The sequence below is a fragment of the Tupaia chinensis genome, unplaced genomic scaffold (assembly GCF_000334495.1).
Source record: "Tupaia chinensis unplaced genomic scaffold, TupChi_1.0 Scaffold148801_1, whole genome shotgun sequence".
NCBI lineage: Eukaryota > Metazoa > Chordata > Mammalia > Scandentia > Tupaiidae > Tupaia > Tupaia belangeri.
In genome coordinates, this window is record NW_006208648.1 from 354,247 (window position 1) to 378,529 (window position 24,283).

The 24,283-nt window shown below is 51.6% G+C and overlaps 1 protein-coding gene across 2 annotated transcripts; it reads right to left on the minus strand.

The window, feature by feature from the left end:
* Positions 1 to 145: 145 nt before the first annotated feature.
* Positions 146 to 24,148, minus strand: ASH2L (ASH2 like, histone lysine methyltransferase complex subunit; the record flags this gene model as incomplete). 2 transcript variants are annotated; one of them, XM_006170648.2, is given in 15 exon segments in its annotated part: positions 146 to 821; positions 901 to 960; positions 2,176 to 2,274; positions 3,135 to 3,227; positions 4,452 to 4,645; positions 4,915 to 5,082; positions 8,884 to 9,101; positions 10,325 to 10,418; positions 12,919 to 12,994; positions 14,454 to 14,549; positions 15,819 to 15,914; positions 19,401 to 19,495; positions 20,971 to 21,059; positions 23,825 to 23,970; positions 24,082 to 24,148. In XM_006170648.2, coding segments are annotated over 15 exon segments (1,699 nt in total), but the record flags the coding sequence as incomplete, so codon positions are not given.
* Positions 24,149 to 24,283: the final 135 nt, after the last annotated feature.

The following is a 24,283-nucleotide window of genomic DNA, read 5'->3' on the forward strand; positions in this document are numbered from 1 at the left end:
CAAAGGGGGGGGGTCCTTGGTTTAGCTGGTGAGAATGGGGGTGCTAGGAGGTGTGAGGTCCAGAGACCCCCCTTCCTTCCAAGATGGCTCCCCTCTCTTAGGCCGCCCACGTTTGTGACACTGTCACTAAGAGGAACCCAACACAAACCCGGAAACAAGTTTTATTTGGGAAGAGTTTCTAACTGTCAGCGCTACAAGCATGTCCCTTCACAAGAGCAGTCAGAGACCTGGGGCTTCCGGAGGTCCCTGTGTCGAACAGTCTATTTCAAAATTAATATAACCACACCCACAGCGAAGGGGCGGCCGGGAGCGGGCTTTGAAACGCATGCCCCGGATTTCAGTGGCTCTCAGGCAGGCCACCTCTGTGGCCATCAGGTGAATGGATCCGGTGCCCACAGAAGGAAGTGTCCCCTGTGAGCTCACTTCCCGCAGGTCACCCGGGCCGCCTGGGTCCAGCACCGTGTCACAGAGAGCTCCTGGGCCCCACGCTGGCAGGGCTGGCTCACCACAGTGAGGGCAGTAAGTGAGGGGGCAGGCGGGAGAGCAGGAGCCGGCAGCCCCGGCAGCCCGGCAGCCCCGCCGGCCCGCCGTGCTCAAAGCAGAGGCTGTGTCCTGCAGCATCTTTGGGAAAACAATGGAGACCGTTAAAAACCAAAACCGAAAGCCCAGTCTCTTCCCCAGAAGGCCGCGTCTGGACGGAAAGCGTGGCCCGGTCAGGGTTCCCACGGAGGACTCCGCCTCCCGTCCACCTCGGTCTCCACGTGGTACAGGACGTCCGCCAGAGTGTGCTCCACCACGGCGCCCCAGCCCATGTCGCTCATCTGCAGGGCGAGGAAGAGAGGGCGGTGAGGACCGGCCCGACGCGAACCCCGAGGCCTGCAGCCGCGCAGCGGTACTCACAGGGCGGTAGGCGAGGTCCTTGGGCGGGTACTTGAAGCACGGGCCAAAGTTAATGGAAACCTAGATAAATTCGATGCAAGCAGACAAAAAGGAAGGAAGAAAGAACAAGAAGGAAATATTGAAAAAATTAATTTGACACAGAAAAATGTTCACTTTAAATGTGGCTGCAGACACTAAAATACAGAGAACTCTCGAGGGATTAACTTCTCTCTTTTTTATTTTTATTTTTTTAAAGGTTTTTGCCAGGGCCGACAGGCGGTGTGGTGGTTAAGGGCGTTGGACTCCCACATGGCCGACTGCGGTTCGAGTCCTGGACCTAGTCGCTTGCTTTCTCACCACCCCCATTCTGGTTGAAATTAAAAAATAAATAAAGTTAAATAAAATAATTCTAAAAAAAAAAATCAAAAGAAAGGTTTAACCATAGGGTGGGCGTGCTTGCCGGAGAAAAGGAGAGGCGGTGAGACAGAAGACGAGAAACCCTCCAGGAGGCATGGCTATGCCATGTTCTTTTCTTCACCAGCTTCCTTCTGGGGTTTTGCACGCACATGCCTGCAGTGAATCTCAAGCCACCAGGTCTAGGACTTGAACCATGGTCAGCCATGTGGCAGTGCAGCACCTTAACCACCACACTACTTGCTGGTCTCCAATCTCTTTTGTTGTTGTTACTTATTTATTTACTTATGAGCACGTGCACTCACCAGAAAGACAGAGAGAGACAGAGAGACAGAGAGACAGAAAGTGAGAAATCACCCCCCAGGGGGGATGGCCACACCGCAATCCCTTCTCCATTCTCCTCTCGGGATCTTGGGCATGCATGCACACGCACCCGGCGTGAGTTTAAGACACCAGGTCCGGGACTCGAACCATGGTCGACTACATGCAAATCCAGTGACATAACCATTATACCAACTGCTGGTCCCTGGTCTCCAATTTTTTTATTTTAAATTAACAGACTCTAATGATAGTTCCTTCCCTTTGTCACACTGGATAAAAAACAAATCAGTATAAGTGACAGTGGTAACAGTGGTGGTCTACAGGATCACCCAAGGCCAGACTGACCACACACGTGTGCCCTGCGCACCCTTCACACTGAAGGGTCCCGCTCCCACTCAGCGCCCGGAGGAAATGCGAGGCACGCCACCGGTGAGAGGACTATCTGTCCAAGGGACACAAGTAGTCCCACCCAGTGGTTCTGGACAGAGAGAGATAGCCTCACCCTTCCCACGCCCTGGCCTGCCTCGCAGGGCCACGTGGGTGGGCCACGTCGGGACCTACCGTGCAGCTCTTGTAGAGTGAGATGGCCGGGAAGTACACGCCCTCGAAAATGTCCTTGTAAGCCACGCCTTGGTTGACACCATTTTTATAAAATACTATCTGGAATAAAAACCTGGCTTTACCTCGGGGTTTAGAAAAGAGCAAAGGGAAAAGAACTGACTGGGAGGAAGGTTCAGCGGGTGCCGGGCCTGCGCGGCCGGGGGCCCTGCCCGCTGCTCGGTGCAGCCCCGGGAGCTGTCCGCGTGCCTCCCCGCACGGTTCAGGCAGGCCGTGGGGCTCCCGGGGGCCTCTGGGACCCGGCCACGTCCAGCACCGGGCGGACCGTCCTCACAGGTGCCGGCCCCCACAGCCCTGGATGCGCGCTGAGCTACCCCTCCGCCCCCACACCCCGGCCGTCCCCTCGATGGCTCCACGCCTGCCTCAGACCAGGGCCTTGCTCTTTCCGGCACATGTCCTGCTCTACCGCCCCCCAGCCATTGCTGTCCCTTGTACTGTTGCCCCTGGACCTTGCTTCTCCTGTACAAGACGGGGCTTCAGGGCACTTTATTTGGGACAGAGCACGTGCTCTTGCAGGGACGAGTCAGTAAGAGAGAGAGAGGGGGGATGGCCGCCCCACAATCCCTCCTCCATTCTCATGCCACAGTCCAGGCACACACACACACGTGCCTGGCATGTTTCAAGTTGCTTCCAGCTCAGACCGCTCTTGCTCTTGGCCGCCCCCATGCCCCCTTTCCATTCTGGCCCCAGGGCAGGCCCAGCTGTGCCTCCCGCCCTGCTGCAGCGTTCCTGCCACCCTCCGTGTGCCCCTCCCCTGCTTCTCGTCTCCGGGTCAGGTCCCTGTCCGGCCACAAGAGAACAGCGCGTAGCAGGTGGATGGGCCACTCCCTTAGGGCCCCACTTTCCAAATGAACGGATGGAGGGGTCACTTCAAGGCCCCGGACCCCAAGAGAACCACTCACCTCGCTGTGGGGCGTCTGCTTCAGGCTCTTTTCTGCTTTATCCACGAAGTCTTTTTCCTCAAAATACAAATAACTCTTGAACTTTATCAGAGCCTTGAAAATGGAGGAAAACAAGACACACTGAAGTACCAGCCACGTCCCCGTGAAAATGCCACCGGCCAGACCCACGCAGACCGCACATCCTTGCTCTCCACAACAGGAACTGCCCATCCTCGCAATTTAGCTGTGCTAGGCGCTTTGTTTTCTTGTTTTAACGGATTATTTATTTCATTTCTTACTCCCTTACCGTCCAGCAAATTAAAAAAAGAAAAGATTGCCTGAGAAAGGCAGGAGGGTTTGCAGGGAGCCGGCAGAAGTCAACCTCTCAGTAGTTTAGGTAAAACTCAAAACCCTGCGAATATGCACTTAAGACGTGTGTATTGCTTTATGTTAACATTTTCCCAGAGGGCACATGCACTCACAGGGGACAGTGAGCAGCCCCTGCGGGGACGGTCACGCCGCAGCCCCTGCTCCTCCAGCTCCTCCTTATTTGGGGTCTGTGGGCATGCACACGCAGCATTTCAGGTTTCTCAAGCTGCCGGGTCTGGGACTTGAACTGAGGGGTTGGCTATGTGAGACTCAGTCATTTTTTTTTTTTTTAATTACTTATTTATTTTTACTATTACTTATTTTTTTAAGTGTTTTTTTTTTTTTTTTTTCCTATAAGGCACGTGCGTTTGCCAGAAAGACAGAGAGAGACAGAAAGTGAGAAATCACCCCCCGGGAGGATGGCCACGCCGCAATCCCTTCTCCTCCATTCTCCTCTCGGGATCTTGGGCACACACGCACATGCGCCTGGCGTGAGTTTCAAGCCATCGGGTCCAGGCCGTGAACCGCTGTCAACTACATGGGCATCTAGCGACATAGCCATTATGCTAACTGCTGGTCCCTAGATACATGCTTTTTAAGTAATTATTTATTATTATTAAATTTGACCAGGGAGAGTGAGAAAACAAGCCACCAGGTTCAGGACTTGAACCATGGTCAGCCATGTGGGCGTCCAGTGCCTCAACCACCATGCCACCTGCCTCTCTGGAGATATCAGAAAAGGACAGCAGGCAGGTGGTGGAAGAGAGGGAGGTCACGTGGTAGTGGCGGACTCCAGGTGACGGGAGTCTGGGCACTGGCTCATGTTCTTCAACGCTGTTGCTACGTCTCACAGATCTCGTGAACCTGATGCTGGGGCAAGCGTGCTGGCAGGGCAGCGTCACGAGGATGCCCACGCTGGCCGCTGCTGCACACAGTGGCCACCGCAGGGCTCGCGGGAGGAAGGCTCACCTTATCCTTGTAAGTATCAGGCAGCGACCTGGCCGTCTCCGTGTCTTCGGGCAGGTTGATGTAAAAGCCCAGGACGTCGCCCTGCCCGTAGCCAGAGGAGTAGTGCTTGCCGACCGACTGGTGGAACTTGGTGCCCTTTTTGCTTCGCCAGGAGTAGCTGAATTTATCATAGCCCAGGGGGGCCTGAAGGTTACCTGGGCCAAGGAAGAGACGGTCAGAGACTGCAAGTCAACGCTGGCTTGCTGAAGGGAGGAAAACGCGCCGCTCCTTTCTATCTTACACTGCTGGGTGTCAATTTTGTAAAACTGCTTAAAAGCTATTTTTACTAGTAAAGAATCGTGAAAACATGTCAGGAACTGCAAACCAGCTGAGTCCCCGAACACTGAGTCCTGTGCTCAGTCGGACGAGCCCAAGAGCCCTGGCCCACCCTCGCTACCTGGATGACGTCCGGCCCGGAGCTTACCCAAGGGCTGGGACCACCCCAGCCTGGCAGCTGTGTCCGGCGGCATCTCGTCCACGGTGATCTCGAAGTACCAAGCACCCTTCCGCACCCCGTGAGAGGCCCGCACCATGGAGTAGCCCTTCTCCCCCACCACCGTCAGCCGGTCATCCGAGATCTTCAGCTGCGGAGCTGCGGGTGGAGCCAGAGGCCTGCAGCTTAGCTGAGGCGCCTGGAGACCACTGGCCCCGACGAGGGTCCCTACACTCCAGTAACGAGGCAGAAGCTGGACTTGCCGGGCAAGGCTTTGGAACATTAGCTCAGGGGCTAAATATCTCAACATAAGGAACTAACAAAAAGTGAAGAAAGCTGTTTGGTCACCTATAATACTTTCTATTAAATATGGTTATATTTAAGATGACTGCTTTAAATTAATTATATCACATTTCCTTAAAATATAACAAACCAATTATAATGTGTTTGGATCCTGATTTGAATAAATCATCCTTTAAAAGACTTAACTTTTTTTAATTGCCAGGGGACGTGTGCTCATGGAAGAGAAAACACATCTCAATAGAGCGGTCACGAATCCCTCCCCTCCACTCCCCCATCTTGCCGGGTTCAGGGCACACCGGTGCCGGCATGTAGCTCAAGCCAGCAGGGTCAGGATTTGAACCGAGTGATGAGCCATGGAGGGCCCAGCTCCGTTAAAACTAGGTCATGAGGCTGGCCCATTCACTTTTCAACATTTGAAAAAAAAAGATTTATTTATTTAGTTTTACTTGTTAATATTATTATTATTTCTTAATTTGACCAGAGATACACAGAGAAAGGGAAAGTGAAAGCAAGCCTCCAGGTCTGGGATTCGAACCACGGTCGGCCATGTGGGAGTCCAGCACCTTAACCACCACACCACCTGCTGGCCCCCTTATTTTAAAACACTTTTAAGGGGCTACCCCCCAGTGAATGGCCACATCGCAATCCCTTCTCCTCCATTCTCCTCTGGGGATTTTGGGCACGCACATGCACCCCCACATGAGTTTCAAGCTGCCGGGTCCAGGACTCAAACGTGGTCAACCACGTAGGAGTCCAGCGCTGTGAGCACGCCACCACCTGCTGGCCACCTGATGCAATGTTAGCAATGACTGAAACGCAGCCTTTCGGTGCAGAACCCCTGGCTACCACACTGTTTCAGCTGTCGCGGACCCTCGGTCTCTCCCATCTGGAATAGTCTCCCACTCTCTGAGTATCGGTCACTTCAGTCTGCAAACTGTCCCTAGGCTGGTCTGCTGTCGCCTCCTATCTAGGTCCAGGGAATTTGTCCATTGAAGTGACCCTGTGCCCTGGCATGTGTCATCCTGGGAGGGCATGACCTGCTGAAGGTGACACTTTCCGGGTTTCTCCACTGTGAAATTACGATTCCCCCTGTAATAACTCTGAGTACCTAGTGCGGAGACAGAGACATATTTGAGACATGAGGAAATCTAAAGATGGACGGAATTCAGATGACAGCAAGGAATGACCTATTCTGCTTCGCATGATAACATCTGGGCTAGACCTGCGGCCTGGTGGCTAAGAGAATCAGCTCTCACACGGCTGACTGCATGGCTCAAGTCCCAGATTGCTCAGCTTAGAAAGCATGCCTGGCACATGTGCGTGTGTGCCCCAAATCCCAACAGGGTGGAGACACAGAAGGGACTGTGGCATGCCCAAACCCTACTGGGGTGCGTTTTCTTCCTCTTCCTCTCCCTCTCCTGAGTACATGTACTCTCAGGCCAAAAGGAAAACAACAGAGGGGCTCTGGGGAGCTGGGCAGCGGCACAGCGGCCAAGTGCAGATGTCTGTGAGGCAAGGCCGACCCACACGGGGAAGCAGCGAGGCTCCAGGCACAGTGTACCTGCCACTTGGGGCTGTGGGAAGGAAGAGATGGGAGAAGGGGCTGTGGTGGGACCAGCTGCCCCGGGAGCCTGTGCCCTCTCCCTGTCTCTCAGGCGACTACACACACCCTTTGGCAAACAAAGACAAAAGTCTCCTAACGACCAAAGCCAGAATAATTTAAGTACCACAAAAGTTCAGATTATACCCCGCAGAATAAAATGAGTGAAGTCCATACTGATACACACTCACGAAGTTCAAGTTTACTTGGGGCAATATAAAAAAGCCGGGGTCCATGGACAGTTCTGTTGACAAATAGTCCGGCTGTATCGCAGACTGCAGGGCTCTCCCTGGGGACAAGTACGACACTGAGAACCCACACGGATATAAACAATTCATGTGACACAAGGAAAGAGGACAGAGAGCCGTCAGGCACACACACAACTGTCACGGGGCCCGCTGAGCAGTGCTACCGACGGGCGAATGTCACAGAGACTGATCTGTATACCCTCAAAGGATCTGCCCCAGGTCAGCAGGTGAATCCCTCATGTCCGACTCTGTGTTTCGGGTCTTGGACCCGGAAGCTTGAAAATCATGCTGAGAGGACCAGCAGATAGCGTAATAGTCATGCCGCTAGACTCACGTAGTCGACTGTGTTCTGAGCCCCAGTCCCAGCGGTTTGACGCCACATGGGAGCATCTGTGTGTGGGATGTGTGTGTTTAAAATCCCAAGAGGAGAATGAAGAAGAGACTGCATGCAGCATGGCCAACCCCCAGGCGTTGATTTCTCACTTTCCCTCTTGCTCTATCTCTTGTGAGTGTACCCACCCTTTAGCATAAACAAAAACTAACAATAGTCTTTAAAAACCTTATATACAGGGGTCAGCAGGTGGCATGATGGTTAAAGGCACTAGATTCCCACATGGCCAACCGTGGTTCAAGTCTCAGACCTGGCGGCTTGCCTTTCCTCCTTCCCTTTCTCTCTCTCTGGTCAAATTAAAAAGTAATAACAAGTAGAATTAAATAAAATAATTCTTTTTTTTTTGGGTGAGAGGTTTTTGCTATAAGGAGCGTATGCTCGCCAGAAAGACAGAGACAGAGAGACAGAAAGTGAGACATCACCCCCCCCCAGGGGGGATGGCCATGCCTCAATCCCTTCTCCTCCATTCTCCTCTAGGAATCTTGGGCATGCACGCACACACGCTGGCATGAGTTTAAGTCACCGGGTCCGGGACTCGAACCTCAGTCAACTGGGAGCCCAGCGACATAGCCATTACACCAACTGCAGGCTCCAATAAAAAAATTCTTAAAAACAAAACCATATCTACATATATGAGGTCTTCAAAAAGTGCACAGAAAATGAGTATTATAACAAAACTGGTGGGGACCAGCAGCTGGCTCACTGGACTCCCACGTGGCTGACCGCAGCTGGAGTCTCAGATCTAGTGGCCCAGAACCGAGTGCGTGTGCACCCAACATCCTGAAAGGAGACTGAAGGAGAGGGTCCTGTGGCGTGGCCATCCTCCACGGGGATTGAGGGGGATTTCTCGCTTTCTGTCTCTCTGTATCTCTAAGATAAATATACTCTTTTCAAAAGAAAATATGAAGGATTTAAAAACTATGTATATCAAAATAAGCCCTGACTTTAACTCCATTTCTCTATGAACTTTTTTGGGCAGGGATGGGGGATGACGAGATCTTTGCTATGCTAGAGAGACAGAGACGGAGAGAGAGAAAGTGAGAAATCAACCCCCGCCCAGGGTGAATGGCCACACCACAATCCTTTCTCCTCTATTCTCCTTGTGGGGTTTTGGGCAAGTACACACACGTGCCCAGAGTGAGTTTCGAGCTGCTGGATCCGGGACTTGAACCATGGTCAGCCATGTGGGAGTCCAGGGCCTTACCCACTATGCCGCCTGCTGGCCCCTTTCTGTGAGGTTTTGGAAGTTCCCTCATCTGCAGTGGCTAGAGCTCACAGGGAGACAGAATAAATTCCTGTACGTCTGTGAGCCTCGTGTGGGGGAGCAGGGGGAGGGACTGACGTCCACCCGACTCTATTCTAGAGTGGACGTGGCTGAGGCCAGTAGCTGGGAGAAACCCCAAGGGGCCCCTAAATACCTCGGTCATGCAGAGCCAGCAAGACCCGCTCATACAAGCAGGCCCTGTAGAGGTCTCCGGGGATGGGCTTTCCTGCCCAACAGTCGAGTTCGAGCTTCTCCGGGTCAGGGGCATGGGGGTCGGGCTCGGCCAGAATGTACCGGTAGCCGTCTTTGTTAAACGGGTGCTCCAAGGGGTAGCCGTGTGGGGGGAGGCGCTGAGCAGAAAACAAGGGGTCACTGCAGAAAGAAAAACAAAATCAAGAAAGCAGCCCTCGGGCTCCAGCACACTCGAAGTTCTAAGAAAGTCTCCTGACTCAGGACATTTCAGGGGCACCGCACGAGCCTCACAAAGGACCACCCAGCCCTCCGCAGGCAAAGCAGAGAAAGGAAAAGGGCTGTCCGTGATTTAAAAAACTCAAACACTTTTTGGAGCAAAATAACCCCAGGCCCATTTTATGAACTCGTTACTGAGAACAGATCCTGGGGTGCATCCAGGTTTAAGCACAGGGAGTCAATGCTCGTTCTGCAGAGGCTTCCCGAGGAAGGGCGGGCGGGGGCAGGGGTGACAGCAGTGGGGACGACAGCTGCCGGACTTCACCTTCCGCTTCACCCTCTTGGCCCCTTCCCTCCCCCGGTTAATCGGAGTGGGTGGAACCCAGGCCGCTTCTCATGCAGGCTGGCAGCAGATCGCAGGTATGTGTTCCTGTCTCTGGACTTCTGGTCTTTGGTTTATCATGCACACAGTAGTGGAATCACCTACATCACCCTTCTTCCCTCTCCTCCTCTACCTCCCTAACACGTACGGGCTGTCTCACTGACGTCAGTCTGTGCTTACAGACCACCAGGAACGGGCTGGCACGTGGCGTGGTGCTTAAGGGCACTGGGTTCCACATGGCTGACTGTGGTTCGGGTCCTGGACCTGGCAGCTTGCTTTCTCACTTTCTCTCTCTCTCTCTCTCACTCTGGTCAAAAAAAATTAATTACTTAAGTAAGTAAATAAATAAATAAAATAAAGTTAAATCATAAGAAAATATAATTCTTAAAAAAAGGTGGGGGGAGGGGAAGGCCACCAAGAAGATCCCCACAGTCTGCATGTAATTCAGTCAGAACTACTTGCCAAAGAAACTATGCACAGACTTCAAAATTTTTATATGCACCAAAATAAACTCGTACTTGAACTCCATTTCCGTAAGAACTGTTGGGAGTCCCTGCATCTGCTATGGCTAGAGCTTACGGGAAGAGACAGGGAAGGCGATTACTTCCCGCACATCTGGTGAGGCTGACACGAGGCGGGGTGGGCAGGGGGAGGTCGAGGTCTGCGCTGCAAGGACAAGGGTGCCGGTGGCCCCAGACAAGCTCTAAGTGCAGGCACATGCTACTGAGGAGCGTGGTCCTTCCCCTAGTGGCCTCTGCCAGCACCTGGTGAGTCACACGGGGCGGGCGGGCCTGGGACTCCCCACCTCCGGGCCTTCTTGGTGGTGCCCGTCGTCCCTCCGTCCTGCTGTTTGCGTTTGGCTCCTCGCCCCTTCCCGCTGCTTCCTGCTGCGATTCCCCCTTTGAAGAGAAGGCACATCACTTCAGTGGGCTGGACAGAGGCCGTGGGGCCTGCGACACGGCCACGCCCAAGTGCATTTGTGTAACACCACCGGTGGCTTCCCCTCCAAACAGGCTGGGCTCACCCCGGGTCTGAACGACTCCGCTGTGTGTCGCAGCCCTGAACATGGGGTGCTGCAGCGCAAGTGCATCCAGGCCTAGTGACACCTGCGGGGCTTTTTCAACCTCCCTTCTGCAACGAACTGCAGTCCCAGTGTGCCTTCTGAGGATGTGGCACAAATGCATTTTCATTCACTCTGGTTCCAAACACCCACGGCTACAGAGCAGGAAGACAATGGCATGGGCAGTTCTCCGCCCGCGTCGGCACACACGTCCAGCTGGCAAGCTGTCCTCACGGCGAGCCCACGCTCGCTTGCTCGGACCCCACAGTGACTGCGTGGCAGGGGCACACCCAGCATGGCACACGGAAGCAGAATGTTCAGGTGTTTCTCTCCAGCGCTGCTGGACAGCCACTGTGCTTGCACGTGACATGGGAAGGGAGGAGGCTTCTGGAGCGGCAGGCGAATGTGGGTCCACGCCCACTGGGCACTGCGGTGCTGACAGGGACACGCCAGTGCACACGGCTCAGGTCAGATTAACCTCGCCTGTGGACTTAGTATCTACAGACCATTCACATTTTCTTTTTTAAAGAGTTTTGCCATAAGGCACATGTACTTGCTGAAGAGACACAGAGAGAGGGAAAGTGAGAAATCATTCTCCAGGGGAGATGGTCACACGTCAATCCCTTCTCTTTTCTCCTCTTAGGATTTTGGGCATACATGCACACACGCCTGGTAGAATTTTCAAGCTGCTAGGTCCAGGCCTCAAACCACAGTCAGCTATGTGGGAGTCCAGTGCCTTAATCGCCATGCCATCTGCTGGCCCCAATTTACACATTTGACAAAAGAAAATTAGCTACATATAATGCCACAAGGAATATCACCTTGTGTATTTTTTTTAATTTTTTCTTTGGGAGAGGTTTTTGCTATAGGGTGCATGCACTCGTCAGAAAGACAAAGAGAGACAGAGAGACAGAAAGCGAGATATCACCCTCCAGGGAGGATGGTCACTCTGCAATCCCTTCTCTGCCATTCTCCTCTCGGGATCTTGGGCACGCACACACACGCGCCCAGTGTGATTTTAAGCCACTGGGTCCGGAACTCAAACTGTGGTTGACTACATGGGAGTCCAGCGACATAGCCATTACGCTAACTGCTGGTTCCCACCTTGTATATTTCTGAAGACCTTTGACATTTTTGTCCAGTTTTATCATTCCTCTGAATAAAGTTAGCTTCTGCCTTCCAGAAAATGTCCCTGAACTGTAGGAAAACACCTTCATGTAAATTGAACAGCGCGCTCACTCTTAACTCGGGCAAGCTGGCAATGTCAGCGGCTCTGCTGCGTAAGGGTCACGAGGTCGAGGCGGGTCATATTCTGCACACAGAGCCAGGTGCTGCAGAACTTCCTCTTCGGACGCATCAGGTATTCCCCCACTTTTTAAACTGCTGCTAAAGACTACTAGGTTTTTTAATTGTCATTTGTATTTTAATCACTTTAAGAGGGAAGTTTTAGATCCATTTTCAAGAGAACGCGCAACACCCAGGTGCCTCCTGGCCATGTTGGGCAGAATATGACGACGGAAGAGCTCTGAACTACCGGCCAGGAACGGGGCAGTGGCCTCGAACGGAGCACTGTGCCACCGCCTCGCGAGGCTTTAGTTACTCAGGCTCAGCTTCTACCACAACTCGGCAAAAAGCATCGTCCAAACGACAAAATACTTAAGTCTGAGAGGCTGAAAGACAGGAGGAATTCACCTCCCAGGGTGGCTCCACCTGCAGGAACAGAAGGGGCACCGGGCATTGGTCATTACGCGTTGAAAGGGGACACACGGTGGAAAAAGGAAACACCACCCACCGCTGTTTCCGGCCCGGGATACCAACGCTGCTACCACACCGAGACAGGGACGGACGCCCCGAGTCGGGGAAGCTGCACCTCCCAGCTCGCCCAGCTCCGTCGGTAAGGAGGGCGCCCCGTGAGATGGGCTGCCGGGCAGGAAATGCCGCAGCGGGAACCACCTCGGAGCTGCTGCCACAGGACCAGCCGGGGGCTCGGGGCAAGGACAGCACGAGACCGGCACAGGGAGTGCCTTAAGTGACTCGCAGCCATGAGAAAGGGGAAGGCAGCTCAGTCTTCCTGAACTGCGTGTCAGGGACGCGGCTCCAGACAGGGACCCTGCCCTCGTGGCAGTACTTGTCCTACGCTACCTGTCACCCGAGACCAAACCACGCTGGAAAGCCACAAAACTCCTCTTCCATTGCCACCTGCCATATCCGGGGCTAGCTCCTAGAACCCCCTTTGGAAAAGTCTTCATAAACGTCAGAAGTCAGGGCCAGCCCACAGAGCACCGCCTCAGGACACATCCGGAGCCAGCAGCGCAGAAACCGCCCGGCGCGGCACTTGCCGTTTAGGTTCCCGCCGGTGGACACGGCGCTGCTCTGCTTCTGGTTGTCGTAGGCAGGACCAATGTTACTGAGATCCTGCAGGGAAAAGCATCCCGTTAGAAAAGGAGGCTGGGGGCTGGCAGGTGGAGTGGGGAGTAAGAACTGGGCTCCACGTGGTCACCCATAGTCTGGCCCCGACCCGGAAGTGTGCTTTCTCACTGTCCCTCTTCCTCTGTCTCTCTCTAGTGAGCACATGGCCTACAGCGAATTAAACAGCAATAATACTAATAAATAAAATTAAGTAAATAGTAATAAAAAAAAAGAGGCTACATGACCATGTCAACCTGGTGACACAAAAACAGGAGCTGCTGCACTAGAGTGGGGCTGAACAGGCCGTCCTGGAGAGGCAGGCCAGGCTGGGGCTGGAGCAGCTAACAGTCGGCGACGGTGGTGAGGCCAAGCCGCCCAGGGCAGCGTGGGGATGCAGCACACTGTACCGCCCGAGCCCCAGATGCACACTCCCCACGGGAGCTCAGCCCAGCCCCGTCAGACCACTCATCTCGCAAGCGACAGAAATGTGAATTCCAGCGTGAGTGTGCTCAAATGTTTTTTAAAAAATTATTTAACTTTATTTTTTTCAGAGGTTTTGCTATAGGGCGTGTGTGCTCACCAGACAGACAGAGAGACAGAAAAGTGAGAAATCACCCCCTGGGGGGATGGCCATGCCACAATCCCTTCTCCATTCTCCTCTCAGGTTCTTAAGCACACATGCACACGTGACTGGCGTGAGTTTAAGCCACCGGGTCTGGGACTCGAACCGCAGTCAACTACATGGGAGTTCAGTGATGTAGCCATTACACCATCTGCTGGTCCCTTAATTTAACTTTGTCTATTTTAATTTGACCAGAGGTGGGGGGGAGGGGAGAGGGAGAGAGAGAAAGAGAGAAAGAGAGGAAAAGTGAGAAAGCAAGCTGCCAGGTCCAAGACTCAAACCGCAGTCGGCCATGTGGGAGTCCAGCACCCTTAACCACCACGCCCCCTCGCCAGCCTCGAACTCTCAAAATTTCAAAACTAGCAAATGGAAACTGGGAAGGCACAGCTGGAAGATCTGCCTTTCTGAGGTGCCAAATACGACCCCTGCTGTTGAGCAGAGAGCAGGCAATTTCCTTCTCCTGTCACGTGAGCCATGCACCACAAATTCTCATTCACAATGGATGTTCCTTGCAACCAAACACGTTAAGAGCGAAACTGGAGATGACAGGAAGATGGGAAGGAATCGGGAACCGTAATCAAGCGTTGCAGTGAGGAGACAGATGCTAAAAACATGAAGCGGGTCTGTGCAAAGTCCTCCCGTCTTGGGGACGAGCCAGAACTACCACACCAGTCCCTGGGTTGCAGCGAGGGTCCCCTCGACAGGTACCAACCGTTGTTGCCAGGGTGTGTCCTGACGGGCATGTCACAGCGGTTAGGTGGCACATACCCCGGCATCCCCAACCCTGACTCCCGGATCCCAAGCGGCTTAAATTCAAAAGGGAATATTAACGTACAACTGTACCTGATCCAGAAGTCCGAATTTGGGGTAATCTTCTTCTGGGTCTTTACTCCCAGGATCAGGGTGCTCCTTTACCAAGAACACGTCCCTTTCTTTACTCTGAAAAGAAACAGGCTTCGGTGTTAATAAAAACTTTACACTTGGAAGTACTGGATGGATGATTACGTCAATTCCGAAATGTAGTCTCCAAAAAAGACAGTTTTTCCCGCTGAGGAAACTAACACGTGATCAGGGAACATTCGAACAGCAGAGACCTGAGAGGAGCAGTCTCGCGCCCTCCCCCCGCCCTCCCCACCAGAGTAAGTGCTGTGGACAGCTGGCGGTCCACCTCTCCAGGCGCTCCTGACCCTGAGGGCAACGGCAGGACAGCTTCAGCCTGGGCTCTCCTGCTATTTTCATCAGAGGAAAAACTGGTCTCTGATTTTGATATAAAACTGTGCTTGCAGGACCAGCAGGGGGCATGGTGGTTAAGGGCACTGGACTCTCACATGGCTGACCATGGTTTGAGTCCCAGACCTAGAAGCTTGCTTTCTCACTCTCCCTTTCTCGCTCTGTCCCTCTCTGGTCAAATTAAAATAAATAAATAAAGTTAAATAAAAAGTATTCTTTAAAAATAAATACATAAATAAATAGATAAATAAAGTTGCACTTGCCAAGTGCAGTGGACAAAGGTGTCCGTGTGTGAAACTGCTGTGAGTGCAGGTGATGCTCACGAGACACAATTGGCAACTTGATTTCGTGGGTGACATCCCTTCTGGGAGTTAACATCAAGTTGTCCCCATCTCTGTGGTCCTCACGTCAATTCAATGAGACTAAAGAGAACTTAATTATCACTACATTGGTTTGCCGTTTTATCCCCCATGAGACAAAAGGGGGGACAGAAGCAGAGAGAGAGAACGGAGGAGAGACAGACACTTCCAACCAGGTCCGGCTGCGTCATGGCCCTCCTTCCCCAGCCTCTGCATCAGCTAGGATTGGAGGTGTGCACAGCTCAGCAGGAGTATCCGAGCTGGCCTTCCACGCAGCCTCTGGCCTCCAAGCAGCGGCCCTGTTTGTGTGCACCACGGCTGGGCCAGAACACTGGGACCAGCAGATGGTGTAATGGCTATGTCGCTGGACTCCCACGTAGTCGACCATGGTTTGAGTCCCAGACCTAGTGGCTTAAACTCACACCGGGCACGTGTGCGTGCGTGCCCAAGATCCCGAGAGGAGAAAGGAGAAGGGATTGCGGCATCATGGCCATTCCCCCGAGGGGTGATTTCTTGCTTTCTGTCTCTCTCTGTCTGTCTGGTGAGCGTAACAAAAACCCCCCCAAAAAAAAAAAAAAAAAAAAAAAAAAGCCAAGTCTAGTTGGTTTTGCCTACTTACCATCGTTTTAACGATGTTATTTGGCCAAGTCATTTTCCCAGGTCTCTGTCTGGTCGTCATGCACTCCCAGTATTTATCGATAAATGGTATAATATCCTAATTAAAAAAAAATAAACATATTAAAGACTTTTATAGTTACTTTCAAAATTATGCTCAGAAGACAGAAAACAGCAACACTTTCAAAGACTGTGTTGGAGTCAAGAGAAAAATCAAGAGTTAGTCTTTGTACAGGATCTGGCAGGTAACGTGGTGGTTAAGGCGGTGGGCTCCCACACGTCCGACTGCAGTTCGAGTCCCAGACCTGGTGGCTTGCTTTCTCACTTCCTCTCTCTCTCTCTCTCTCTCTCACTCTCACTCTCACTCTCACTCTCATTCTCACTCTGTCCCTCTCTGGGCAAATTAAAAATAAACAAATAGGGGCCAGCAGGTGGCATGGTGGTTGAGGGCGCTGGACTCCCACATGGCCGACCACGGTTCAGGTCCTGGATCTGGCGGCTTGCTTTCTCACTCTCTCTCTCTGTCTTGCTCTGGTCAAATTAAAAAAATAATAACGACAAATAAAATAAAGGAAATAATTCTTTTAAAAAATAAATAAAATTTAAAAAATAAAGTTAAAAAAAGACTAAAGTTAAAAAAAAAAGTCTTTGTAATCATTGAATAAATATTTCGCTACAAACTAGCCATATACAGATTGAGGGACTTCCAAACACGTGCACACAGACCTTGGCCTCATGGGGCTGTAACAGGCTGTGCCATCCCACAGTGGCAGGGGGGGGGGGCCTGACACCATCCTCTCTCCAGAGCGCCTCATGCCACCTGCTGGAGATGGCCCCACCTGGAGACCCCACAGACGGGCAGCTCCGTTCCACCTCGCGAACGTGCTTGCAGTGTCCTGTCCTTGCCGTCTGGAATGACCAGTCACTCTCGAGTCTTCTCTCATAACTCTCGCATCTCACAGCCATCAAATACATTTTAAAATTCCAGAAGCCGTCCATCAGTCAGGCCCCTTCCCACGCCCCTGACCGTGGCCCTCGCCAGTGGCCGTTCGTGATAGCAGCGAGATGGGAGCGACGTCTGACCTTGGTCTTCGGGCACCACCCCCCCGTCCAGACATCTCCCAAAGCCCACCACTGCCTGTTAGCCCTGTGAGGACTTTTTTTTTTTTTTTAAATTTTTGATTCTGGCATATGTGCTTGCCAGAGACAGAGAAAGAGAGAAAGTGAGAAATTACTCCCTCTGGGGGGATGGCCACACAGCAGTCTTTTCTCCTCCATTCTCTTCTTGAAATTTTGGGCATGCACACACACGTGCCCAGCATGATTTTCAAGCTGCTGGGTCTGGGACGTGAACAGCAGAGTAGGCAAGGTGGGACCCAGCGCCTTGGCCAGCATGCCACCTGCTGGCCCAGACACCCCCTCTTGAAACAGGCAATCAGATTTAGGATCGCCAACAACAAAACTGACCCGTACCTTCTATCTCCTGACGTGGTACACAGAAAACACATTACCGGTGTCGCAAAACGTTTAACCTACACCGAACTGTGAGGAAACAATCAGAAATGCAAACTGAGGCACAGCATACCAAAGGCCTGCCTCGGTTCCTCCTACTGTTAAATAGCACAGCAGATCAAAAAAAGGAAAAAAGAAACCCAAAGTCTAATAAAGGAGCTATCCTAGCCTGGAGACGAGAAGCGCTCTGACCGGACCCCACTGGGCCCCAGAGCAGAGGAAACCCGTGAAGGGTGTTCCTATGGCAACAGCAGCACGAGCGCCCAGGGGTAGGTCAGTAGTGGCACCGCGAACTTTTGAGTATGACCAGAGCTGGGCTCGTGTGACAGACTGTCATACTGTAAGCTGTGTCCAGTCTCCTATTACGGCAGGCCCCCACCCACGGTTCTGCCTTCCATGCTGTGCGCTACCTGAGGTGCGGTGAGGTACTCTGACGGGTGGGGGCGCTGGGGTGCCCCACTCATGCGAGTTCTATCCCACCTTACTGTTCTAACTGTCCTACCTGATTCCTAGTTGCTGCCCCTCTCTCACTACACCTACTTCGTAAACACCATCACAAATACGTGCGGGAGGACAAAGGTCTATACGGAAGCCAGCACCGCGCCATCTCTGGCCTCCCCTGGGGGTCTTGGAGCGTACCCGCTGTGGCTAGGGGACAGTGTAGCTTAGACAGAAAACACACACAGGGTGGCTAGGGGACAGTGTAGCTTAGACAGAAAACACACACAAGCCGCGCCAGCCCGGCAGAACGTTAACCACTGCAGGTCTAATAGAGAATAAATGCAGGACCGGCGGAGAGGGTAGCAGTTACGTCACGGAACCCCACATGGCCAACCGCGGTTTGAGTCCCAGACCCGGCAGCTTGAAACTCACACCAGGCACATGTATATGCATGCCCAAGAAGGGACTGTAGTGTGGCCACCCCTCTGGGGGCTGATTTCTCACTTTCCCTTTCACTGTCTCTGTCTCTCTCTGGCAAGCACATGTGCCCCAAGGCAAAAACCTAAGGAAAAAAAAACACAATTAAGTGGATGTTTATTGTATGGACTGAATTTCTGTGGAGGTTTGAAAAATTACAAAATAAGGACCAACGATGATGTAATGGTTATGTCACTGGACTCCCACATGGCCAACTGTGGTTCAAGTCCCAGACCCAGTGCCTTGAAACTCAAGCTGGCTGCATGTGCGTGCATCCCCAAGATCCCAGGAGGAGAAGGGACTGTGGTGTGACCATGCTCCTGAAGGGTGGTTTCTCACTTTCTATCTTTCTGACTCTCTAGTGAACGCACACACCCTACAGTAAAAATCTCTCTTTTTTTTTTGGAGAGGTTTTTTGCTATAGGGCATTTGTGCTTGCCAGACAGACAGAGAGAAAGAGAGACAGAAAGCGAGAAATCACCCCCCAGGGGGGATGGCCACGCCGCAATCTCTTCTCCTTCATTCTCCTCTCGGGATCTTGGGCACACACGCACACGTGCCCAGCGTGAGTTTAAGCCACCAGGTCCGGGACTTGAACCGTGGTCGACTACATGGGAGTCCAGCGACGTAGCCATTATGCTAACTGCTGGTCCCAGTAAAAATCTCTCTTAAAAATAAAAGAAAGAAAGAAAAAAGACTGGCCCAGCCAGTGGTGTAGTGGTTAAGGGTGCTGGACTTCCACAGTTCAAAGTCCTGAACCTGGTGGCTTGCTTTCTCACTTTCTCTCTCTCTCACTCTGTCCCTCTCTGGTCAAATTAAATTAAAATAAATAAACAAATAAAGATAAGTAAAATAATTCTTAAAAAAAAAAAAAAAAAAAAAGGCAAACCTGGGTTGAGAAGGTTCACCATAGACCTGATGTGGGGGGACAGACAGTTGTTGGCTTCTGTAAAGCCAACCAAAACCGAGAACTCGTACTGCTAAGAGTAAGCCACCAACACAAGCGAGGAAACGAACAAATGCCATGACAAGTGCGGAGTCCCCGCGGAGCCCGGGGGCGCACTCTCGGACGCCGGGCACAAGCGCTGTGGCGGACTCATTTTGACGCCCCCTCAGCTCCCTGGCACAACTGCAAATGCACTTGCTCCATCCCTACCTTATCTTTGGAGAACATGGTTTTCGGGTGTTCATCCTGTGTGCGGGACTGCCACGTCAGGTTGGCCAAAGCACTAAGGCACATTTCCTTCAAGTCTATCAGCAAGAGAGAGGAAGAGCAGTTATGCACTGGTCTGTGCCCACCACCCAGGGGCTGCTGACGGTCCTCAAAACAGACAGGAGCAAAAAGTGGAGCCATCTTTCTTTTTTTAAACAGAGAGATTTTTGCTATAGGGCATGTGTGTTTGTCAGAGAGACAAGGGGAGACAGAGAGACAGCGAGAAATCACCCCCCAGGGGGGATTTGGTTATTTGCAATGGCCACACTGCAATACCCTCTCCTCCATTCTCCTCTCAGGATCTTGGGTATGCATGTACACGTGCCTGGTATGAGTTTTAAACTACCAGGTCCAGGACTTGAACCACAGTTGACTCTATGGGAGTTTGGAAAAGTAACCATTACACCATCTGCTGGTCCCAGTGGGGTCATCTTTTTTCTTTTAAATAATTATTTCAGGGACCAGCAGGTGGCGTGGTGATCAAGGTGCTGGACACTCCCACATGGCCGACCGGGGTTCGAGTCCTGGACCTGGTGGCTTGCTTTCTCACTTCCTCTCTCTCTCACTCTCACCCTCTATCTCTCTCTGGTCAAATTAAAAATCAATGAATGAATAAATAAAAAATAAAATAAATAGTTTAAAAAAAAAAAAAAGAATTATTTCAGGCACCAGCAGGTGGTGTGGTGGTTAAAGCACTGGACACTACCACATGACTGACCATAGTTCAGGCCCAGACCTGACAGCTTGCTTTCTCACTTTCCCTCTCTCTTTCTTTCCCTCTCCCACTCTCTCTCTCTTTCTCCATCTCTCTATGCTAAGCACATGTGCCCTATACTAAATTTAAAAATAGTAATAATAACTAAAATTAAATGAATAATTCTTAAAAAAAAAAAAAGGAGGGGGGCAAAGAGTAAAACCAGAGCAACAGAGCAATCCATAAGAGGATTGATAAGGTGAAAAACAGTAGAGACTGAGAATGAGATGAGAGACAATGTCCTAGCAATGATAATGAACTAGAAGTTAAGAGACCTGTCTCTTTCTGTCTCTCTGTCTCTCTCTGGTTGGCGGGCACACACACCCTATAGCGAGAAACCTCTCCAAAAAAAAAGAAAATATATATATATACCTTTGCTAAATCCTGCTCTAAATCCATATTAAGTTATTAAGTTAGGTAAAATTACCTTTATAAAAAAAAAAGAGTTATTTCATTTCATTATTATTATTATAATTATTAATAATTTGACCAGAGAAAGTGAGAGAAAGGGAAACTGAGAAAGGAAGGCAACAAGTCCGGGCCCCGAACTGTGGTCAACCATGTGGGAGTCCAGCACTTTAATCACCATGCCACCTGCTGGACCCTGGAGTCATCTTTTGATCTGAAACAGGCGACAGTTATTCAGAGCTAAACCCCAGCCTAACTCCTGCCAGGTCCCAGGCCAAGGTCTCCTGCGGCTGCTCAATCCAACCCCCTCCCCTTCCAGAGAGGCCACTCAGAGGCCTGCAGGGCACTCACTTGCTTGCTTCCGGAGGAAGTAGGTATTCCCGCTGTGGTGGCACACGTTGCAGTGAAAACTGTAGTTGGTCATGAAAGGCAGGCAGGATCTGCGGGAGAGACACAGAGAACACATCAGTGAGCTTCGGAACACACCTGTCCAGGAGGCACAGGTCATCGGGAGTCCTTTCCCCTGGGGAACGTCAGACGAAGTGTTAACGGACGCACGCACTCTTAGCCCATCAAGAGGGCCGGGTGTTCAGAGCAGCCCTTTTCATACCCTGGAAGCTCACACTCTCTATCTCAGTCCTAAAGAATCCACCCTACCAAGTTAGGCTTCAGGTGGAACTCCTTAAATTCAGGTACACATTGGTCTCTCCAAAGCTATCAAAACTTCGCACCGTGATTTGATTAGTCTCTGGGTTCCTCCCACTTATCTTTTTAGCTAATTCTCCTTCCTGGACTCTAGGCAAACAGATTCTTCTTGGCCAAAGTAGCCTGACTTAAGTCTTTTCTAAGCAACTGGCTTAGCTAGTGTAGTTTTCTTAAAGATCTTACTACCAGGATAGGGACCAGCAGGTGGCATAGTGGTTAAGGTACTGGACACTCCCACGTGGCCGACCACGGTTCAAGTACCGGACCTGGTGGCTTGCTTTCTCACTTTCTCTCTCTCTCTGTGTATCTCTCTCTGGTCAAATTAAAATAAATGAATGGATAAATAAAATTAAATAAATAATTATTTTTAAAAATTAAAAAAAAAAAAAAAGATCTTACTACTGGGACTAGCAGTTGGCACAGTGGCTATGTTGCTGGACTCCCATGTAGTCGACCACAGTTCAAGTCCTGGACCGGGTGGCTTAAACTCAAGCCAGGCGTGTATGCGTGCCCAAGATCCTAAGAGAAGAATGGAGAAGGGATTGCAGTGTGGCCATCTCCCTAGGAGGGTAATTTCTCGCTTTCCGTCTCCCTGTCTCTCTCTGCCTTTCTGGCTAGCACATATGCCCTATAGAAAAACCTCACAAAAAAAAAAAAAAAAATCTACCAAAATCAATTCTTTCTTCCTGATCCTTCAGTATTTTTCCCTTCGTTCGTACATACTTGATCCTACGTCACCAATCATATGTTAGTTGGGCAACAGCTTTTTCCTCTTAAGAGACAGAGTTTTGCCATGTTGCCCAAGCTGGCCTAGAACTAGTGAACCTCCTGTGTCAGCCTCAGGATGAATGCTACAACTGTGTAATGCTGAACCACATCTGGCTGGCATTAGCATCTGTAAAATCCACTATAACTTTTTTTTTCAATGAAAAAAAATTAGGGGCCAGCAGGTGGCATGGTGGTTAAGGCACTGGATCTCACATGGCTGGCTCTGAAGTTTGAATCCTGGACCTGGTGACTTTAAAACATGAGATGGGAAGCATGGCATAGCAGTTAAGGTGCTGGACTCCCACGTGGCCAACCAGGGGTCTAGCCTCAGACCTGGCAGCTTGAAAATCAAGCCAGGTGTATGTGCACACATGCACAAAATCTCGAGAATGGAGAAGGGACTGGCATGGACATCCCCCGGGAGAATGGAGAAGGGACTGGCATGGACATCCCCCGGGAGCTGACTTTTACTTTCCCTCTTTCTGGTGGGCGCATGCACCCTATGACATGAAATGAAACCTATTGGGGCCAGCTGGTTAAGGTGCTGGACTCCCACATGGCCAACTGTAGTTCAAGTCCTGGATCGGGCAGCTTAAGAAAGGAAACCTATTTAAAAGAAGAAGAAGAGAAAATCACCTCAAGTGCATATGTGTGCCCAAAAGCTTAAGAGGACAGCAGAGGGACCAACAGTTGGCATGGTGGTTAAGGAACTGGGCACTCCCACATGGCCAACCACAGTTCAAGTCCCAGACCTGGTGGCTCGCTTTCTCACTCCCCCCCACCTCTGGTGTGTGTGTGTGTGTGTGTGTGTGTGTCTAACTCTCTGGTCCAATTAAAAAATGAATGAATAAATAGAATTTTAAGAAAAGAGGACAGTGAAGCAGAGACTGTGGTGTGGCCATCCCCCCCGGGGGGTGATTTCTCACTGTCTCTTCTTCTCTTGTGTCTCTCTCTCCACCAAGCGCACATGCTCTACTGCAAAAAATCTAAAAGGAGCTTTTTAGACAGAGTCTCAGTGTTCCCTGCCTCAATCTCCCAAGTGACTAGGACTGCAGGGATGTGCCCCCGTGCCCTGCTCTCCCAACAGCACCGCATCGCATGCCCAGGCAGGACTCGACCCTGCGATCCTCTTGTCTCAGCCTCCCTAGTAGCTGGGACCACAGGCAGGTACAACCACTTTGCGTCCTTAGGGCCTCCCAGGTGGCCTCAGCTCCCCAGACAGCATCCACCAGCACAGAGCTGGACCCCCACTTGACTTTTGAGTAGAAGCTATACAGAAAATTATAAAGGAAGGCACTTCTTCACAACCCCACCCAAAGGGGGTTAATTTTAGAATAATGCAGCCTGGCCAGGAGTTCAAGTCCTAGACACAGCAGTTTAAAACACACACCAGGCCCATGTGCATGCATGCCCAAAATATCAAGGAGAATGGAGGAGAAAGGACTGTGGTCTGGCCATCCTCCTGGGGGGTGATTTCTCTCTCTCCAGCAAGCACACACGTCCTATAGCGAATTAAAAACAAGAAGAGAGGACCAGCATGTGGCACAGTGGTTAAGGCACAATTCCCTCTCCATTCTCCGCTGTGGATCATAGGCACACACCCGCAGGTGCCCAGCCTGTTTCAAGCCCCCAGGTCAGTCCCGCAGTCGGCCACATGGGAGCTCAGAGACAAGCCCTATGACACCTGCTGGTCGCGACAAAGGGACCCTCACAGGAGGGCTGAGGTACCCACGAGGTGTCTATGCCGAAGGTGTCCGCCGTGAACCACTTGGTGCATATCCCGCACTGCAGCTCCACCTCGCCCAGCTGCCGGCCGTTCTCTTCGTCCACGGAGCCCCCCTGAGCATCCGTCACCTCCGAAGTGTCCGCAGCACCTTCCTGGGTCCACAGATCAATTAGTGAGCGGGCTGGCTGGCTGGTATTTTGATTCACTTAAACATTCGAAAACATCCTTATGATGCCTTACAGACAGCCGAGAAGAATACTTACTAGAGCATCTTTCCCATTAGAGGATTCTGTCTCCAAACCACCGCTTACATCCACCAGGCTCGCCTCCCTACAGGACAAGGCAAGCGCTCAAGTGAGCCGTTTCCGGGGAAGCGAACCTCAACTCCACAGCCCACAGCTCTTCCAGCCCAGCCTGCTGGGTGCACCCCAGGGCCGCGACAGGCCGGCCCGCCCCCCCCCCCCC